We start from the raw sequence: 17,214 nt of genomic DNA, 5'->3' as shown, positions 1-17,214 counted from the left end.
TCGATGAAGTTTCCAGCACTTCGATTCATCATGACCGCTTTTATGGTAGTGAGTACAAGTAGGTCTTTCCTTCTGAGCTATCGCTGATTTCTTTCTCTTCGAAATGTTCTTCCCCTTACTGTCACTGGAATCTCTAGTTTCCAGCTCTTTGGATGACTGCGATGAAAACTTGAATGGTATGCCACCTGATTCAATATGCATGACCTGAACACACACCTCGTCAAAATCATCAGGATTAAACATCAATAAAGTATGCTATGAATATGAATGTAAACTGCCGATATATTTTAACAAAGTTTCATATGTATCCAATGAAATACCTAGTGCTGATGCTTTCTTCGTGAACTCCTGAGTAAACTCCTGAACACCCTGCCCTTTATCTTGCCTCAGATGCTACCAATCAATAACAACTTGCTGCATGTATCCTAAAGGATAGAACTATTTCCTAAGAGCTTTCAAAAACTTAGACCATGAAGAGATGAATTTTCCTTTACGCTTGACATCTAGCTGAGTTTTACTTTCCCACCAGATTAAAGTTGTTCCCCCCATTCTGAGTGTAGCTAACTAAATTTTAGTTTTATCTCTAAAAATGTTCTGAATACGATAATACACTTCTAACTGCTTTATCCAGTTATCTAGCTTTTTAGGATTCATTTCACCATCATAAGCAGGTAACTCGAATTTTAACATCAAGTTTCAAAAGAGATGTTTTCTTAGGTTTCTTTTCTGTTTTAGATTTTGCAATGGAAGAAGAAGAAGAAGAAGAAGAAGAGGATGATGGAGATGATGGAGGTGAAGGAGGTTTATCAGCCTTTCCTTACCTTTTTCCTTCTTCGATGCCTTTGAAGAAGAAGCATCTCGGGGCTTCTTGTCTTCATACAATTCTCCCAACATCTGCTGCATAGTTAAGAATGCATGTTGAAACTGTTCTTCACTCATCTTAGTCTCAGTGTTTTCACCTGCATCAGGTCCTGACATGGTCAATTTCTGAACGACTTGTCGCTTTCCAATCTCTGGATCGATCTCCTCAAGTATTCCTTCTCATCGTTGCGACTTTGACCTGGTTAAAATGCAATGACACATTATACAAACACTACCTGCTCTGATACCAAATTATATGATCTAAAATGACCATATACTTAAAACTGATGTAGAATTGATTAGCCATTAACCTATTCAAGTCTAGTTTTTGAACAATATCTTTGATATATCTCTATAAAAAACCCCATCCCATAATGTCATATTGGGGCTATAAGGCATAATTAACCCCAACATTCAAGTTTTATTATGAATATTGGGTTATAAAAAATTCCTCTTTCCTCCATCACCTCAAATAATATTTCTAATAGTTCCATCATCTTCTACGTGTTGAAATATTTCCATCGATACAAATTTCATCTCATTTTGAGCTATGGGTAAAAATTTATGCCCATTTAAATATTTACCCCTTAAGGGCCACATTAACATTTGTACAAGCCATGTGGCTGATAAATGGCATGCCTTAGCCATTCTTAGATACCACATTGGTCCATTTCCTCATCTTTCCTATCATATTGGAGCTCTACCATATCGTTGTTTTACATAATATGTTCCTTGTCCAAATCCCTAGGGTTTTGGTATTCCAATAAGCTAACAAATTTGAAACAAGTATATGTTGATACACTGATATGGGTGTAAACCCCTAATATGCAAATATATTGATATGGGTTTAAAACCTTAATATGAAAATTTACTAATATACAACTCAACATGCCACCTCATTATTCAACATTCGATCACCACCTGACATATGGAAGATGTTGATGTGTGCCCTGTAATGTGGAAAATTATGATTTCTTCCATACCATGTGGCACTACTGATGTGTGCCACATGTTACTCATATTTTCCTAGCTATTAGGCCCAAAACTCCAAATCCAAGTGATGCATGTCTTCCACCTATGACTTCTACTTCATCATTTTTAACATCATTGTGACATCATTCTTTAGAAGTATAGATTCTTTGATACTCCAGTGTTATTCGTTGACATTCCTAATGATCAATAATTTTTCATTGAGTGAAGTCCATTGCATGAAGTTTTTTCATACCAGAGTTTGACCAAACATAAATTCTTCCATTCTCTTTATGCATTTATCATCAATGCAAAGGGTTCATTGACCCTCTAGTGGTGCTAGGTAATACATAGTTATCTTCCGAATACTATCTGATACACTAGTTCAAATACAACTGCACAAAGTGCTAAAACCTCCCATGGAAAAATATTTAAGTAATCCCTCATTTCAATAATGTGACTTGGTGCTAAGACTGAGGCATCCAAACCAAAAATTCTCATAGAATGTTGTGTAAAGGATTTTGTACCCATATTTATCTTTATCAAAAATTAAGAATCAACCCAAAATTTCCTCTATCATATATTAGGGACTTCACAATTGGTTATTAGTCCAAACTAGTGCACATTATGGTTTTTTTAAATCTTTAGCTAGTCTGTAAAAACTCTAGAGTCCTTTAGGGAGCTCTTTGATATTTTCCATAAGATGTTTTGAGAATACTTCTTCTATTCTTTTGACAACATGACTTATGTTCATGCAAGTGACTTCCACATCATACACAAGATCCTCTAATTACTCTAGTTCACCTAGAGATTTTCCAATCTAACTAATGTAAGACCATGGAAGCTAGTCATGGCTAGGAATAGATGTCCTTCAATCACATGCTTAATGTGTCATTTTCATCCTATCCATAACATAAAGGGTATGAAGCATAAGTATGTTAAATATTGATTATGGGGCATATGAGTATTATACATCCATTTTAGCCTGATCTACGACTTCACATCATAAATATACATTATATAGACCATACCTCCTACTAAGAAAACAAGCACAAAAAAATACATTTTAGAAATGACCATTTATTTCTTATTTACATGGTTCACATTACAAATATAAGGTCCATGAGGGTAATTATATGATTAACATCCTATGTTTTTTGAAACATATGAAATGTGACCCATATTTCACCCAACTATAGGCTCTACTTCACTCCAAGATTTCTTTTGGTCAACCACACGAAGAAGCCATGAAGGATTTTCTACTCAATATTATAGGGTGGATCCATGAAGTCTATTCTCCTTCATAATATTAACTCATTAGTTCCTTTCATATTGCTATGACCAAGCCCATGGTTTTTCCTAGTTTCTATGGGTGGTTTCACATTTGTTCTACACAACAAGAAACATCTCCCTTGCTACTAGTGGTGTAAGAATGAAGGCCACTCTCCTTCCGTCATGTTCAAGAAACATGAATGCTACCTCTCAAGAACTGAACCTAGGATCATGACACAACAAAATATTCCCATTGAAGGAATGTGTAGCATAAGAAAACGCCTTCATTTCTTCCTAGAATACCTTGATGAATCTCCTTCTCTCCATTTCTTTGCACACATAATACAACCAAACAATTGATTTCCTCTTGGTCTAATTGACTCATTTTGATGGATCCCTCCCTAGTTTCCACCGCTAACATATTTTAAACATGGAATCCCTCATAGGCTTGTCATGACCTAAGGGATTGTTTTTCTCCTTTTGTTCAGGTCACTCTTCCACAAGTCCTATAGTTTAGTATTCAAACACCGAACTTCTATTTGTCGGTTCACAAGTCGTTATCACTCTATAGCATGTGATTACCATTTTCTTTGCATGAGAGCTCCAAGGTCCCTCCTTAGACTGTGGAGTCAAACAAGACCTGCTACAGGGTACACAACCCATGGTTACGGTAGCATGGTACCTCCTTCCCTATCCTTTTGGTAACTTCGTTGGATGTTGGGTAGTCGAACTAAAACATCTTAAGTTATAAAATTAATTTCAAGAAGGATAGGAAAGTTAGCTATCCTTTTTTTTTTCTACCCTCCTCCTAATGAATTCTCATGGTCTATATCATATCAATCCTTCACTGCTTCATTATCTAGTATTTAAACTATAATTAAAATTATTTTGAGTATTTTTCCCATTTACATTTAGGTGTTCTTAAAAGGATCAATAACCTAATTAATTACAATTAGAATTTCAATGGGGTTAAGTGTTGGGGATGTTAAAAAGTCGATGAGGTTATAGAGAGAGAGGCTTAATTCAACTGAGTCTTAACTGCCCCCCAAACCTTATTAGGGCCTTGAGTCTAATACCTAACGATAAAAGAATTGTGAGGGAACTATCATCTTTCATAGGAGCCAAAGATACTCTCTAGAGGCAACGTGTGGTGCTTTCATTCATTATCCATGGTTCTAGATGCATAGAAACAAAGGGAGATAGTTTTTAAGCAAATATAGGGGCCTAAGCATTGATGGGAATAGGGTCTAAGTAGAGACTAGAGTGAAGGGGTAGAGGGGATCGAATTTTGAGGGGATGGTGGGGCATGAGGGGGTGGTGTGATAGGGAAAAAGGGGAAGAGGTGGGAAGATATGAATGGTGGAGGGTTAGGGAAGGTGCAATGGTAGGCATGAATAAAAGGAGGATGAGTTAAGGAGGAGGCGTAGGTGAGAGAGAGACATAAAAGAGGACATAGGTGAGAGTAGGGGATAATGGCATGAGGGGATGGGATGAGAGGGGAAAATGGGGAGGTGGTGGTACAAGTTCAAGGCTTGAAAATAGGGAGGTGGTGATATAAGGTGAAGGATAGATAAAATATAGGAGGGAGAAGAGAAGGGGTAGGTCATATAAAACTAAAGAGGGAGGAGGTGAGGGAGGAAAAGAGGGGAAGGGGGCATGTGGTGGGATAAGGAGGTGAGAATAGGTGAAGCAATGATTGATAAGATATGGGGAATGGTTGGAAAGAAAGGAAAGGGGGAAAACTCATCATAGATTTTGGATTGAAGGCTATAAGAGAAGGAATATGCATGGGCATTGTAGGTAGAGGATGTGGGGGGAGAAAAAATGGAGATAGGTGAGACTAGGGGAGGTGGGCATGAAGGGTTGTGGTAAGAGGGGAAAAGGAGGAGGAGGTGAGAAAATGGTAAGGGTAGATAGTTAGGAGAGGGGAGTAGTGAGCATGAACAATAGGAGGAAGGGGCTAAGGGGGAGGGTAAAGATGGATAAAGGAGATGATAGAGGAGATAGGAGGAAAATGTGACTTAGAGGGAAAGGGAAAATGTAGTGGAATAAGGGAGAGTGGAGATGACGGGTAGAGGGGATGGAGTTCTTAAATGGGTTGGGAGTGGAGGAGAGTGGATATGAAGGTTAATGGATATGGATGGGAAAGGATTGAGGGGCATAGAGAGTGGTATATAGGTGAAACAAGGAGAGGTGGGCATGAGTTGGTGCTATAAGAGAGTAAAAGGGTGGATGGGTAGGGAAGGGAGATAAGTGACACCATGAAATAGATAGGACAAGAGTGAGAGATAGGTTAGACTAAGAGAGTTGGGAATGAGGGTTGGGGTTAAACAGTCAAATGGGGAGGAGATGAGAAGAGGTCGATCATTCTATAATTTCCTCATGTCCCACATTAAGGGCCATTACCAAAAACTTATACTCTAACACCAAATTTCAAGTATCCATTACCAAACAAAGTGAAAAATTTTGGTTCCCACTAAAAGAAATGCATGCATGAAGCATAAAAGAAATTCTTGTGCAACTAACTAAAAAAATTAACTCATAGATGCACATTATTTAAGCTTACACATCATTCATGAATTCACCAAATATAGAGTAAAAGCGTAGCATTAAAGCATAAGAATTATACATGGCATTAAGTTTGTAGATAAAAAAATAATCATAACACTTACATGATGTGGGAATTGTTTCCAGCTAGTTACATACAAGGGTTGTTCCTCCCAAGCATAGGATTTTTATTCCATTTCTCTAAATAACAAGGCACCCTTGAGTTGGGTGTATGATTCCATGGTGAGGACTTGCTATTTAGGCTATCCATTATCCACAGTAAGCAACATAATGTCCATATTTTTTACTCAAACAAAAATTCCAATCCAGCAATTATTGTTCCCTATAACCTACACATCCTAAGCAATGGTATTCTCTTCTTTTCCATGTGGTCCCTTAGGATATCACACCCCCCTTTACAGATATGGTGTATGGTCCACTAGAAAATATATTAGTAGGGGACTCCAAGAATTTAGAGTTGCCATATAAGTGCTCACAATAGCCTTCTCAATATTCTTGAGTAATTTCATCAACAATAAATTTATTTACAAGAAAAAAATATGATTCCAAACCTATACTCATCCAAATAGAGCTACTTTTTCCATTCCTTGGATATCTACTTCTCTTTATAATCACCAACCTCTCCTCAAGCTCTCCTCTCCAAGATGAAAAAATTGTCCCTTTTTCCTACTGAAACTTTCTTTTCTTTCATGCATTCTTTGACTCTCACATTTCCCAAAATGTGGCTACAATTAGCCCATTTTATCATAAATTAGTAATATGCATTATCTCACCAACCTCCAACATGTACCAAATAACTATTTTGATAACTCAAAGTAGGTAAACATTAATAAAAAAGGCTTGAATTATTAGGAATGTGGAATTATTCCCATGGGCCCCACTTTAGACCCTTGTCTTATTGGATCATAGCCCCCAAATATAACTATCCATCTTGTATCATAACCAATGATTTGTGTTTATAAATAAATTCAACGTACAATTTACATGCCAAGTTTGGGCCTCAACCATATCAATAAAGGCATGCTCTCCAACCCACAACAAACTATCTCACCAACCTAAACAAAATTTGCACAATAGCAATACAATTTATGGGAATTAAAATAGGGACGTTATAGTTTCCAAGGCCTTGGGACATATCCTTTCTCAAAACCACCTAATAGTGCAGTAACATCGATAATAATAGGATAATGATACTTTCAAGAGGTGATGTGTGGTTGTTTGAGACATTTGTATTGGCCCTAGATGGGTAGAAGATTCCTTTAGTGCCTAGCATTCTCCTTTCCACCCACGACCATGTATAAGGCATGAAAACCCATACCTACTGCTAAAAATGGTTATAAATACCTATATACCCAATCAGAGGAAAATATTTCCCTTAATAAGTCATTTGTGGGGAGGAGGCGAGGGAGGGAAAGAAGGAGGTGATATGTAATGGACTAAGGACTTGAGAAGAGGTAAAGGATTGATGGGTAAGGGAGGCGGATTGGTGGGAATGGAGGAAACGAGGGAAAATACGTAGAAGGGTGAGGATAGGAGGTGATAACAAAAGAAATGTCAATGGGAATGAGATGCAAAGCATGATGGGGGAGAAGAGAGGTAGATAGGCGAGACTAGGTTACGACGACATCATGAGGTGCAGTGAGAGGGGAAAAGGGGAAGGAGATGAAAATAGGTGAAGGATAGATGGCTAGGGGAGGGGGGATAGTGTGGATGAAGGAAGGAGGGAGGAGCCAATGGGAAGGGAGAGACAGGATGAATCGGAAGTTGGAGGAGAGGTGAGGAGGTAAGGGTAAGGAAGAGGTAAATGAAAAATGTTGTTTCTTAGGAGAAGGTGTAGGTGAGGGGTAGAAGGATAACTTATGTTTAAGGGCTTGGTAGAGGAGGTGAACGAAGAGAGAAAGTGGATGGACATGAGTGGAAAAGTTGAGAGAGGTAAGAAGAAGGAGGATATGTGAGACAAAGAGACGTGGGCGTAAGGGGGTCGTGGGTGCATGAGTGGAGAATGAGGAGAAAGTGAGAAGAGGAAAATAGGTGGTGCGAGAAGAGGAAAAACAGAGATATTTGACATGTATACACATTATTATCATGTCCATCTTAAACCCAAATCCATATGAAATTCAAATTTATTAAGGTGTAATTTTTTTTTTATCATTAATTTTATGCCATGTATTAATTCCTTCATATTAAAAGATTAAAAAAAAACACCATAATACATTTGATCCATCTTTGGTGCTTCATAGATATAGACTTAAGATAGATCTATGTTGGTTTAGTTTTTTAAATATAGTCATGGACATATGTACACACTAATTTATGATTTTATTGTTATTATTGTCCTAGACATGTGACAACATGTCACGACCACATTCTAACTTATACCAAAATAAAAAAAAAATTATCACTTGACCCTTACAAATCACTTGCCACTGTGATCACAGGGTATTCGGCATCATGGTATTACATTATAAAACATGCACATTTATTTAATTCACCTGCACTAACATGTTATGACTTACCATTAGGTTGGTTTCCACGCAGGTATGCTTACGTTACCCTTTACCCACTCCAGCACTATGCCACAACCTTATTGCATTGAATAACTTGTTCACTAAACGCGGCACCAGGTGGAAAGCGGATGTTAATCCAGCTCATCCATCCTGTGGCCAGGTGGAAGGAGGCCATGTGATTGTCATGTGAACGTTCAGAGGTTGTCAGCTATGGTTTTCGCGCCAGCCTTCCCGCCCATACGAACGATGGTGATCATTCCGTTTAATCGTAGGGCTCAGATTGATCGAGGGTTTAACCGGCATCATAAAATTCCTCGAGTTCTTCGACCTCAGTTCATTTGTGTCCAGAGCGAGCCTCAACTTAGCGGAATCTCCTCCGCACCGCTCCAGGTCTACCACTCTCTCTCGGGTATGAATCTTTCTGCTCGTAATACTAACACACAGGTTTAAAGTCCTGCAAATCAACCGTCTATTATGTATTTCATTGCACCTTGCGGTTCTCTGTTACAGATAATGATGGTTTATGTTTTGTGCAGGAGGGTTTGGTCCTTACAGCTTCTATCGCCTGCGAGGAGAGTGTGCTGGTCCACGGCCATTCCGGGTGAGTCCTCATACTTGCAAGCGTAGTAAAATAGAGAATGTCTATTGTTAGGTGGATTGGAGGTCTCCACAGGCCGGACGAGACTTATGTCTTGACATTCCTGTATTCTCAGGTCTGAATGTTGTTGTTCAAGCTTCTTGATGCGATTTACAGGCGGCCCCTTTCTATGCCGGACCTGTATCTCGTGAAACCCTAAGGTTTTAGCTATGAATGCTTACGGCTACAAGCCATTTGTAAATCGGGGTAAATGGTACTTGGATCTGAGTCCAAATCTCTGTTTTGAACTGATACAGTTAATACAGTGTTCATATATATATTCCAGTATTTTGTATGGTTAATAGAACCCTTATGTTTCTATTTATGTTACGCATTCTATTGGACTACAGTCCCTTTCGGGCTCCTGAAGCAATTATTATGAATGATTTAGCTGCGCGTCGAACGTCTTATGCTCGGTTACGACTTCTTAATAGATTAATGTTGTTTCCGTTTTATACTGCCGGCTATATCCAAGCTGATCTGTTTACATGATGTTCAATTTAATGTTCTTAATCGCATGCCAGTGATATTTCACGGAGTTTATCCAAATGTCTGTTGCTACAGTTTAACATAATCATGCGTATGTAGTTAATACCGATGGCTTACCACAGTAAGGGCTTGCTCTGTTTCCGAACTTGGTTTGACTGTCGATTCCTTAGCTTGAAGATATTCTTTATGGCATAATGCTCAGGTCTTTATAAGGAGCTATATATTTAAAATGCATTAGTAGTCGAGCTATTTATGGTTCAGTTCTAGTATTTTGTTTATTACCATATTCATGCTCTCTTTAATACGGCTGTAGGGTTAAAGCTTGCATTCGGATTAATGAATGCAAGTCGAACCCCTCTTTGCCACACACACAGGTTTTATACACGTAACTTATGATGTTTAAGCCTAGTAAAGGCATACTGTTTACTGTCCACAGTTTCTGTATCATGCTAGACTCATATTATTGACCTGCATGTAATGTTACGCATCATTTTTGCACAGCTATTTAATACTTGCTATAGTTATCGTTCATCTTACACAATTATATAATACTTGTTATGGTGGAACGTTCCGTGGGTTGAGCTATGAGCATAACCCTTACGGTCGTTCCAGATACTTTGTTTCCACTGAGTTATTGTTTTATCAAAGGCCCTCGGCCCTATTCTATGGTTTTCATAAGGTATCTTTGTGACTCATACAGTAATGTCAATTCCAAACCAGTTCTGCAGATAGACTATATGTATTAACCCTATATGACAGCTCCATTATCGCTGTTTAATGTCTAGCAAGATTAATAATTAACTGCAGCAAATAACCAGATAAAGAACATAAATACCTGAACCGGTCTGTGTGCCATTTCGCCTGCTGCTCAAGTCAGAGTTATTTAAGAATACATACCTGTAATCTGCTACCGTTGTGCCTTCTTCAGGGAATCACCTGCAATGATTTTTCTCTTATCCTCCCAACCTTCAGATCCACTTCACTGGATTCTCCCCCCGAGCCGTCTTGCAGGCCTGCAGCCCTCAACAAGACTCATGCACTACTGTGCTGGGTTATCTGGTCACTACCAGACTTAACCTCCTTTCTCACTCTGCTCTCTCTCTCTGGAAAACTCTTCTCTCTGCCTGTTCATCAACAGCCCAGAGGTTTTCCTCCCAGGACCTTTCCTTGGGTGAGAGGCAGTTGTTTTTCAGTTTCATAACTGATTTTATTTTCTTTTAATAGAAAATCCTCCTTTTGGAGGCTGCCAGCATTTCATCAATACACATATGCAAAATAGTCTATTATATTCACTTTCAAAATTAACAATGTCATTAAGTAATAACAAGTTACCACTCATACAGTTTTCACCACAGTAATTATCCAGAATTACAAGTTACCGGGGTCATTACATCTCCCCCCCCTGGGATTGGACATCGTCCCGATGTCTATTTCCGTTAAATAAATTCGGGTAAGCCTTTCTAAAAAGTTCCTCGTCTTCCCATGTAGCCTCCTCAGGGCCATAGTGCTGCCACAACACTTTAATTTGGGTAATAACCCATTTCCGCAGCCGCACTTCTCTCCGGTCGAGAATGCTCTGTGGTTCGACCAGGACCTCGCCTTTCGGTTCGACTTGTAGACAACCAATACTTTAATCAATTTCCTATTGAATATAGCTGCATAATCAAAACAACCGGATTAATTCTTACCCGCATATCTTGCCATTGAATAACATGTTTAGGGTCATATACATATTTCTTTAGGACAGAAACATGGAACACATTGTGAATCTTAATATGACTTGGCAAAGCAAGTTGGTAGGCCACTGGCCCCACTCTAGCTAAAATCTGAAACGGTCCAAAGTATCGAGGAGCCAGCTTGGCGCACCCACTCCACTGCAGTGTGCTCCTTCTGGTTTGAATCCTTACAAACACATGGTCACCAACATTATACTCTGTGAATCTTCTTTTCCTGTCTGCGAAACTTTTCTGTCTGTCTTGTGCAGCCTTTAAATTTGCTCACACTCTCCTCACCATATCCTCCATGTCTTTTAGCATTTCTGGACCCAAACTCAGCTTGTCCTCCGGTCCACCCCAACTTGAGGGTGTGCGGCACTTTCGCCCATACAGGACCTCAAAGGGACTTAGCTGGGTTGAGGTGTGATACCCATTGTTGTAGGCAAATTCGACCAGATGCAAATACTCTTCCCATTGACTTGGTTTTAGCATCACATTCGCCCTCAACATGTCTTCCAATACCTGATTAACTCGCTCAGTTTGACCATCGGTCTGCGGGTGATAAGCCGTGCTAAAGTTCAACTGAGTACCCAACTCAGCAAACAATGTTCTCCAGAAGGTGGAAGTGAATTTCACATCACGGTCTGATATGATTACCTTTGGCAATCCATGCAAACGGAACACATTTTGCATAAAGAGATGAGCAATTTGTACTGCCTTGTAAGTGGACTGCACAGGTATAAAGTGCGCTGCTTTACTCAATTTATCAACCACGACCATAATAGAATCGTTGCCCTTCTTTGTTCGTGGCAACCCGGTTACGAAATCCATGGAAATGGTTTCCCATTTCCATTCCGGAATAGGCAAAGGCTGCAACAGTCCTGCTGGATGTTGATGTTCAGCCTTAATTTGCTGGCATTCCAAACACCGCGCCAAGTACTCAACTACCTGTTTCTTCATTCCTGGCCAGTAATACTCTTTCTTGAGTGTCGTGACCATCTTTTGGTACCCTGGGTGGCCAGTGTAGTGGCTGATGTGGAACTCATCTAGAATCAGCCTCTTAAGGTCATTTGAATCAGGTACATACAATTTCTTATTAAAACACAGCATTCCAGCACTATCTAATGTGTACCCTTGCTGTAATCTTCCATTAACAGATTGTTGTACCTGCTGTTTTAAATGCTGGTATTCAGAATCGCCACTTGCTGCTGCTTTTATTTGTTCAACCAACGAACTCCGCCACTTGCTGGCTGAAAGTTCACATAAACAATGAACCTTTCGACTTAAGGCATCTGCCACCCGATTTTCTTTGCCTTTTAAATGCTTTATTTCAAAGTCAAACCCACTTAGAAAATCTGCCCAACGGCCTTGTCTCGCATTCAAGGTAGGTTGGCTGAAATAATGCGTCAGACTGTGATGATCTGTTAACAACAGAAATTTCTTCCCAAGGAGGTAATGTCGCCACATATTTAGTGCATGAATAACAGCAGTTAATTCTAAATCATAAGCAGAGTATCTCTGCTCATGCTCTTTTAGTTTCCTTGATTCATACGCTATTACTTTTCCTTCCTGCATCAGTACTCCTCCCACGCCCTCCTTGCTTGCATCGGTGCACACCACGTAATCCTTATTAGGATCAGCTATCCTCAGGATGGGTGCAGTGGTGAGTAGGTGCTTCAAGCGGTCAAAACTCTGCTGACACTCTGTTGTCCACCTAAATATCTTTCCCTTCTTTTGCAATGAGGTGATAGGATAGGCTATCCTAGAAAAGCCTTCCACAAACCTCCGGTAATAGCCAGCTAACCCCATAAAGGATCTGATATCAGCAACGTCTTTGGGTATAGGCCATTCCATAATAGATTTTATCTTCTCGGGGTCAACTGCAATTCCTTCTTTAGTAATCACGTGACCCAAATACTGAATTTCCTCCTTGAAGAAATCGCATTTGCTGAACTTAGCGTATAGCTGATGCTCCCGAAGAGTTTGTAACACCAATCTAAGGTGCTCCTCATGTTCCTGTTGGGAACGAGAATATATCAAAATGTCGTCAATGAATATCAGTACAAACTTGTCCAAAAACCTGTGAAACACGCTATTCATCATGCACATAAAGGTAGCAGGTGCATTGGTCAAACCAAAAGGTAGCACTACAAATTCGTAGTGCCCATAGCGTGTCCGGAAAGTGGTTTTGGCAATGTCCTCATCTTTAATCCTGATCTAATGATAACCATATCGCAGATCAATCTTGGAAAACACTTTTGCCCCTTTCACTTGATCAAAGAGTTCATCTATCCTGGGTAAGGGGTACTTGTTTTTGACCGTGAGCTTATTCAGCTGCCGGTAATCTATGCACATGCGAAGGGTCCCATCCTTCTTCTTCACAAATAATACCGGAGCTCCCCAGGGTGATACACTGGGACGTATGTACTGTTTATCCAACAACTCTTGGAGCTGCATTTTCAACTCTGTTAACTTTGGTAAGCTCATTCGGTAGGGTGCCCGCGATACGGGTGCCGCCCCCGGTATCAGCTCTATAGTGAAGTCTATGTCCCTCTTTGGAGGCAGCCCCAGTACCTCTTCAGGAAAAACATCTGTAAATTCCTGTACCACTGGAATATCGTCTAATGCAGATATCTTATCTTTCTGGTTTGCATAGCCAACTTGTATGGCATAGATCTGACATTTCTTTCTAATACATTTAGCTAACTGAGTTGCAGTGATAGGTCGAATCTGAACAGGATGTTTAATTCCCTGCAATTCCTGCTGCTGCCCCAAATCATCTTTGTAGTATATGGTCTTGGTTTTGCAATTCACCAATGACCAGTGCTTTTCCAGCCAATCCATACCAATAAGAATGTCATAAGAGCCTAATGGAAGTACATTCAGGTCTGCTGTTACGGGCTGTCCAGCTATACTGAAAGAACAGTTATTAACTTTAGCTAAAACCCGCCTTTTGGCTCCCGTAGCTAACTGGACCAACCATGGGTTTTTGAACTTTTCTGGTGGTAGCTTACAATGTTCCACTACTTTTGGACTAACATAACTTAAAGTAGCTCCTGGATCAATAAGTATAGCTACAGAAAGGTTTGAAATCTTACCTTCGAATTCCACCATGGAAGGTTGGTATTCCGCTTGCCGGTCCTCTAAGGCTGCATTAATTCTTGGTACGTTGCGCGCCACATCCCCAACAGTTGAGGCTTCATGGATTTGAGATATTTGATCAGCTCTTTTACGCTGTGGACAATTCCTAGCGTAGTGCGGTCCTTCACACACCCAGCACTGAACTGGAGGTCTGGTTCCCTCAATCTCTGATCTAGCAGGTGGTTCGCTGATCCTGCTCTCGCTTGGCTTAGCCCGGAAGGTGCCCTTATTTGTGTTTCTGTTAAACTGCCCCTTTCCAGCTCCTTTACCGCCATTTCCCCGGCTGCCTTTGTTGTTCCCAGCAACTCTGTTGCCTTTTCTTTCATTCCATTTCTTGTTTGGAATGTCTCCTTTTTGTTTGTTCTGCTGGTAACAAATTCTAGCCTTCCGAATTGCCTCATCCATGGTTCGGGGATTGTCAAATTCAATCTGTTCCCTTATATAAGTTGGTAGGCTGCTCACGAACCTCTGAACCTTGGCCTTCACCTCCTTGATGTATGGCACATAGCAAAGCAGGGAAGTGAAGTGATTTATGAATTCATCCATGGACTGCTGTCCCAGCCGTAAGTCATGGAATTCCCGTGCCTTCTCATCATAGAAGCGCTCAGTCAAATATCTCTCCTTAAAGTATTTCTGAAATTTTTCCCAGGTTATGCTTTGTTCACTTACTCCCTTCACAATTTTAATTTCTTCCCACCACAAGGTAGCTTTGCCTTGTAGCTGGAAAATGGCCAGCCGTGCCTTCAGATTTTGATCATATTCATATAGTTGAAAATACTTGTTAATATTAATTAACCAAGCCTCCGCTGCTTCTTCCTGTTCTCCATCGAACAGTGGAGGTTTGATTTTCCGGAATTCTCCCTGTAATTCCAGTTTCTGTCTCTTTGAGGTTTGCTGCTCTTGCACGTTATCAGAATGGTCTTCCTGTTCTTCTGAAAGCTCAGGTGCGTAATCCCGTTCTTCAGTTCCCCTTTGTTGTTCCGCACTGGGGTTGGCTAAGGGTGGATTTTGTTTGTCTGACAAGCTTTTCAATATCCTTTCTTGCTCCATTGTTAATCGCGCATTGTCCTCTCGTAGACGCGCCATCTCACCTTTCAACTCTTGTACAGTTTGCAGTATTGCCAAATTGGTACTGCGTGTCTCAGCACCAAGCTGTACCCACAACTCAGCATTTTCTTGAGGGATGCCGCCAGCTCCCTGCATTTCCTCCATCTTGCTTATTGACTGTTAGCAGCTGGCTGTTTCTGTATGGACCTCCTAATTGGTACACAAGAAAAATCATTTAGCTGCATTATCGTTTTCTCATATATACATTATAAGGTAATCTTTATTGTTCCAGAGGCCACAGTTTTGAAACCTCTGCTCTGATACCACATTGTCACGACCACAATCTATCTTATACCAAAATAAAAAAAAAATTATTACCTACCCTTACAAATCACTTGCCACCGTGATCACAAGGTATTCGACATCATGGTATAACATTATAAAACATGCACATTTATTTAATTCACCTGCATAAGTTATGACTTGGCATTAGGTTGGTTTCCACGCGGGTTTGCTCACGTTACACCTACCCACTCCAGCACTATGCCACAACCTTATTGCATTGAATAACTTGTTCACTAAACGCGGCACCAGGTGGAAGGCGGATGTTAATCCAGCTCATCCATCCTGTGGCCAGGTGGAAGGAGGCCATGTGACTGCCATGTGAACGCTCAGGGTTGTACAGCTGTGGTTTCCGCGCCAACCTTCCCGCCCATACGAACGATGGTGATCGATCCGTGTAATCGAAGGGCTCAGGTTAATCGAGGGTTTGACCTTCAGCATATAATCCACCGAGTTCTTCGGCCTCAGTTCATTTGCGTCCAGAGCGAGCCTCAACTTAGCGGAATCTCCTCCGCACCGCTCCAGGTCTACCACTCTCTCTCGGGTATGAATCTTTCTGCTCGTAATACTAACACACAGGTTTAAAGTCCTGCAAATCAACCGTCTATTATGTATTTCATTGCACCTTGCGGTTCTCTGTTACAGATAATGATGGTTTATGTTTTGTGCAGGAGGGTTTGGTCCTTACAGCTTCTATCGCCTGCGAGGAGAGTGTGCTGGTCCACGGCCATTCCGGGTGAGTCCTCATACTTGCAAGCGTAGTAAAATAGAGAATGTCTATTGTTAGGTGGATTGGAGGTCTCCACAGGCCGGACGAGACTTATGTCTTGACATTCCTGTATTCTCAGGTCTGAATGTTGTTGTTCAAGCTTCTTGATGCGATTTACAGGCGGCCCCTTTCTATGTCGGACCTGTATCTCGTGAAACCCTAAGGTTTTAGCTATGAATGCTTACGGCTACAAGCCATTTGTAAATCGGGGTAAATGGTACTTGGATCTGAGTCCAAATCTCTATTTTGAACTGATACAGTTAATACAGTGTTCATATATATATATTCCAGTATTTTGTATGGTTAATAGAACCCTTATGTTTCTATTTCTGTTACGCATTCTATTGGACTACAGTCCCTTTCGGGCTCCTGAAGCAATTATTATGAATGATTTAGCTGTGTGTCGAACGTCTTATGCTCGGTTACGGCTTCTTAATAGATTAATGTTGTTTCCGTTTTATACTGCCGGCTATATCCAAGCTGATCTGTTTACATGATGTTCAATTTAATGTTCTTAATCGCATGCCAGTGATATTTCACGGAGTTTATCCAAATGTCTGTTGCTACAGTTTAACATAATCATGCGTATGTAGTTAATACCGATGGCTTACCACAGTAAGGGCTTGCTCTGTTTCCGAACTTGGTTTGACTGTCGATTCCTTAGCTTGAAGATATTCTTTATGGCATAATGCTCAGGTCTTTATAAGGAGCTATATATTTAAAATGCATCAGTAGTCGAGCTATTTATGGTTCAGTTCTAGTATTCGGTTTATTACCATATTCATGCTCTCTTTAATACGGCTGTAGGGTTAAAGCTTGCATTCGGATTAATGAATGCAAGTCGAACCCCTCTTTGCCACACACACAGGTTTTATACACGTAACTTATGATGTTTAA

The 17,214-nt window shown here is 40.4% G+C and overlaps 1 protein-coding gene across 1 annotated transcript; it reads right to left on the bottom strand.

Annotated features, from left to right (window-relative positions):
- Positions 1 to 9,249: 9,249 nt before the first annotated feature.
- Positions 9,250 to 15,371, bottom strand: LOC149213542 (uncharacterized). The gene is made up of 8 exons (XM_089389064.1): positions 14,626 to 15,371; positions 13,899 to 14,478; positions 13,431 to 13,844; positions 13,170 to 13,235; positions 12,937 to 13,034; positions 11,967 to 12,411; positions 11,541 to 11,747; positions 9,250 to 9,294 (listed from the first exon to the last, which is right to left on the bottom strand). The coding sequence occupies exons 1-8, from the start codon at positions 15,369 to 15,371 to the stop codon at positions 9,250 to 9,252; spliced, it is 2,601 nt and encodes an 866-aa protein (XP_089245190.1).
- Positions 15,372 to 17,214: the final 1,843 nt, after the last annotated feature.

Source organism: Pinus tabuliformis, chromosome 1_1 (assembly GCF_031772625.1).
Source record: "Pinus tabuliformis cultivar Carrire ecotype Pingquan chromosome 1_1, CPIR1, whole genome shotgun sequence".
Classification (NCBI taxonomy): Eukaryota; Viridiplantae; Streptophyta; class Pinopsida; order Pinales; family Pinaceae; genus Pinus; species Pinus tabuliformis.
This window is presented reverse-complemented; position numbering and strand designations above follow the sequence as displayed.